The sequence below is a fragment of the Nerophis lumbriciformis genome, linkage group LG13 (genome assembly GCF_033978685.3).
Source record: "Nerophis lumbriciformis linkage group LG13, RoL_Nlum_v2.1, whole genome shotgun sequence".
Lineage (NCBI taxonomy): Eukaryota > Metazoa > Chordata > Actinopteri > Syngnathiformes > Syngnathidae > Nerophis > Nerophis lumbriciformis.
Genome location: NC_084560.2, coordinates 10,660,421 through 10,665,420, shown reverse-complemented (window position 1 = coordinate 10,665,420; position 5,000 = coordinate 10,660,421). Strand labels below are relative to the sequence as shown.

Genomic DNA, 5,000 nt, shown 5'->3' with positions numbered 1-5,000 from the left:
CAATCATATAAATATTTACAATATTGCAGTTGTGGTCGTGTTTCTTACGTATTTGCCAGCAAATTCAGCATTGTCCGCCCCATTGGAGTCGTCCTCGCAAATCGTCCTTTTTTAAGTCCACAGCAAATCCCACCTTCTTTCCAGGCTCATTTGTAGGCATTTTTGGACCCACATTTAGCAACGAAACAAACAAAACTTGGTGAATGGCAAAAAAAGAAACGCTTAAGCACTAAAAGGTAATGGACTGTGTATGGACGTGTGTCCTGTGCGGCACAGGAAATGATGTCATCGAAATGGCACACAAAATGAATGAATGAAGCGTTTCTACACCCAGACATGGTTTGCACGCAGTGGCACATTTAGCTCGATCTAAAGGTTCTCAAACCAAAAAGTTGGCGCAAAAAAATCGAGGTTCCATCACAGTAATAATGAAGCTGCATATTATTGATTATTGCAAAGAAAAACATTGATATGTTGGCCACCTAAGTGTGCACTGCAACAACTGAAATCTCAGTAAGATGAAATATCTCAAATAAGGGTGATATTTGCTTTTTTTCTGTCTGATAAGATAATTATTCTCACTAAGCAGATTTTATGTCAGAGTGTTTTACTTGTTTTAAGTGTTTTGGTCCTAAATGATGTCAGTAAGATATTACAGCTTGTTGCTGAGATTTGATGACCTATATTGAGTAAAACATGAAATATCAAGTGTTGCAACACTCACAAGTATAAAACTACTTTTTTAAAGTAATAATTTCTTATTTCAAGCACAACTGTGTCTCATAATTAAAACAGATGACAGCCAAATGGACTTTGCTGTTTTATTGTCAAATAAAACAATAGTTGTACAGTTGTTATTAGTGAGAATGTACTTCTCTTTTTTCTTCATTTTTTTTTAATTTTTTTTTTATAAATGTCTGTAATGCTAATGTCAATTGCTATGTTGAATCTGTTTCTAATATTGATAATGTTGTTGATAATATTTAGGGACCGCAATGTCCCTTTGGGACAGAGGACCCTATTGTATTTATAAGCTTTTATTATTATTATTATTCCGCCACCTCTTTGAGCTGTAATTTGACCCCCTTAACATGCTTACATTGACATCATTCAGCAAAAATCAACAGGAAGTTGGCAATTCCCCCTTCAAAACAAAAGTTTACTAAAAACAGTCACTTTTGCCTCTTTGAGCTGTAATTTGACCCTCTTCACATGCTTCAAAACTCACCATATTTGACACACACATCAGGACTGATGAAAATTGCCATCTAATAAAAAAACCAAACCCCAAAACTCAAAATTGCGCTCTAGCGCCCCCTAGGAAAAAAACATAGACAAAACTGCTTGTAACTTCCGGTAGGAAAGTCATAGAGACATGAAACAAAAAAACCCTATGTAGGTCTGACTTAGACCTAGATTTCATACGTTGACATCTTTCAGCAAAAATCAAACAAGAAGTTGGCAATTCCCCCTTCAAAACAAAAGTTTACTCACTTTTGCCTCTTTGAGCTGTAATTTGACCCCCTTAACATACTTCAAAACTGGACACACACATCAGGACTGGCAAAAATTGAAATCTAATAAAAAACCCAAACCCAAAACTCAAAAGTAGGAAGAAAACACAGACACAACTGCTCCTAGGAAGAAAACTCAGACAAAACCGCCTGTAACTTCCAGTAGGAATGTCTTACTCTATGTAGGTCTCACTTAGATCTACATTTCATATATTGACAACCCCCAGCAAAAATCAACAGGAAGTTTGCAATTCCCCCTTCAAAACAAACGTTTTGTAAAAACCGGTCACCTTTCTTCAAACATTATCTCCTCTTAGCCCGTTTGTCGTGTCGGCTTCAAACTAGCACAGGAGAGAGATTGAACCCTTCTGATTAAAAGTTGACCAACGAGTTTTAATTACTGCTCCGGTTTGGATTTTATGTGCCGTCAAAGTCGGTCCCGTCCATCGCTGCTTGCAGTTTTAATCATTTTTGTTTCACTACTTTTAGATTGTTTTGTATCGTGTTTGTGTGTCCTCTCAATTGCTCTGTTTTTGCTATTCTGAATGTTGCTGGGTCGGGTTTGGTTTTGGAATTGGATTGCATTATTATGGTATTGCTGTGTATTGTTTTGTTGGATTGATTTATAAAATTTAAAAAAAAAAAAAATAAATAAAAAAAAGATTATACTTATTTTAAGGTATTTTTGACATGCCAAATGTTCTTGTTCTATTGGCAGATAATTTTGCTTAATTCAAATAAAATGCCCCTCATTTTTGTATTTTTTTTTCCTTGTTTTTGAACACTGACTTTTTTGCATTGTGTGTATCAATGTGTACCAAAAAATCTAGACACACAGTATATTATGCAAGGAAGTTTTCCCAAAAGTGTGACAATAGCGCCTCGCGGCTTTTGGCGTCATTCCAGGGTGCAGAGAAGGCAAGCGACGTGCAGGCCGAAGGCGGTTTAATGAGGTACAGGCAGTAGAAAAGTAACCATGGTAGAGCGAGAATTCAGAAAGCAACACTATAACACTATAGCATACACTCGATAATGAACCAGCACTGAAGGAGGGAACGAGGTGGACCTGAATACAACTAAATAACAAGGAACAGGTGTGCTGGCAGGGCAAGAAACAGAAAGTAAAGGTGCTGCAAAACAGAGACACTGAACAGGAAATGCTGATAAAACAAGAGCACCAGGACAGGAAATTATACAAAACAAGGAAATAATTTAAAAAAAGTCCAAACTGTCATGTGACATCATGACAAAAAAGAATGACAAACGTGTTTATTTCATATATTTCCTATTGATGTAATGTCACTATACTTTTAGTGGTCCTCGATACTTGTGCTGTAAATGTCCCCTTTATATTGACTCAAAGTTAAATACACAATCTGTCTTTTAAAGAGTTTGTTGATGTTTTGTGTTTTTCTTTCTTCTGTAGGGGATTTGGGTTCCGGAGGGCGAAACAGTCAAGATACCTGTAGCGGTTAAAATCCTCAATGAAGCCACAGGACCAAAGGCAAACGTGGAGTTTATGGACGTAAGTTACTTTATTGTATAGCTATTACAGTACGTGTTGACTTAAGGGTGCCCTGGTCCGATATCAGCAACAAAAAAAAATACAATTATCGGATGATAATACAGACTTGCATCTAAATGTTCCGTATCTCCAGTGTTGGGTTAGATACTGAAAACCAGTAACTAGTTACAGTTACTAGTTACTTAATTACAAAAGTAACTCAGTTACTAACACTTACTTACACGAAAAAGTAATGCGTTACTGTGAAAAGTAACTATTTAGTTACTTATTTTTTCTTTTTTTTAGCCTTCATTTCAGTACTGTTATTGCACTGGAGAATAATACAATCTGTTGATCAACTCGACATGCATTTGCATCACTGAACTCTGCTAAGCAATGTGGTCTACATACAACACACAAAGACAAAGATATGTTTCAAAGGGCCAATTTGTTTCAGGCCAGAACAAATTGACAAAACTATTTTAAATAGCTGCAACATAACATACATAAGTAACAAACAGCATAATAACAACATAGCTGTAAACCTGGCTTCACCCAAGGAAGGCACACATGACATACACAAAGCCTAACCAGACATTGTTTTTCTCTGAAGGAATTGTGAAATAAAATCATGTCTTCATGCGAGCAACACTGTACTGAAGCCCAGAACAATCTACGCATTTCCCCAGTTTTAGTTTAGAGATAAGGAAAGATTGGCCTGGCCAACTAGGATCCCTCTTTATGTTTGCGAACTTTATAGTCTATACATTTAGAGTGATGTGATAATCAAACACTCTAGAAGTCTAGAATGAAAGAGTATATAAGAGAATTGACAGAGTGTGTGTACCTTCAGTGATGAATGATGAGCAGGCAGAGTTTTGAGTGTTTTCTTTAGCTCGCTTTCCATGATTGTGTACTCACTGTCCACTGTGTCCAGCTGCCTGAAAGCGGGGGACTCCACTGTAGAAATAGCCTGCATGTTTTCTCGCACATACGCTGCAATGGCTCTATCAATGTTGTCCTGGCTAGCAGTCCTTCCGTTAAAATCAAGCCGCTGTTGGAGGTGGAGGTAAAGTGTGTCTCTCTTTACTGGCTTCGTTGAAGCATGTTGCTTTTGTAGCTGTTTCAGCAGATTTTAATTGCTGTTTTGGGCAGTAGATAGGATTATTGATCCAGGACACAACTTACATTTAACCAAAATGTTCTTTTCTTTTTGCTTTACAAAAGAAAAGTAGTGAGAATATCTCCATGTTAAGAAACTCGACTTCTGGCTCCGCCATGTCTTGTTAGTAAACACAGACACACACCTCCCCTCCCCCCGCCCCCACCCACACAAAGCGCGCCTCTTCTATTCCTTGTGACACAGAAGGACGACACCGCAGCGCTCCAATAAAAACACACTCAGATCTTCTGTTTCTAGCCAATACTACATAAAAAATAACGTAAAATAACGCAGTAACGCATCATGTAGTAACGGTAACTGAGTTACTGAATATAAAAAATAACGCGTTAGACTACTAGTTACCGCCGAAAATAACGGCGTTAGTCCCAACACTGCGTATCTCTGATACAATCAGCTGTTTTTGTGAAGTCAGATCACAAAAGGTAAAAATGGTAGGTTATAGAATACTCGGAGCTAGCTGCTACACAACAGCTAAGCACACAATAGCACACAAGCTTGACGCACCTAATAAGTCTATTTAATTGAACACTATTGCTGTCTAATACACATTTGTCAACATAAACAAGCATCCAATAATTATAGTTGCGTAATACTTACTCTTACAGTGTCTGCAAGGGAGAAGTGTATTGGAAAGTATCCAGTAACAAACGTGTCCGCATCATTCAACTTACTGCGTCACGAGTTTAAATTAAAAAAGAACTGCACTTGTTTTGGAATTTTGTCTATAATTAACAATCCTTATGTAATATGTATATATATATATACATATATATATATATGTCTTAATAAGGTTATCCAA

The 5,000-nt window shown here is 37.1% G+C and overlaps 1 protein-coding gene across 1 annotated transcript in view; it reads left to right on the top strand.

Annotated features, from left to right (window-relative positions):
• The window catches only part of LOC133613865 (receptor tyrosine-protein kinase erbB-4-like), a 1,130,743-nt gene that overhangs the window by 912,799 nt on the left and 212,944 nt on the right, over nt 1-5,000 (top strand). The window contains exon 19 of the mRNA XM_061971723.2: nt 2,941-3,039. Within this exon, the coding sequence (XP_061827707.1) occupies nt 2,941-3,039 (99 nt within the window). The remainder of the gene's footprint in view (nt 1-2,940; nt 3,040-5,000) is intronic.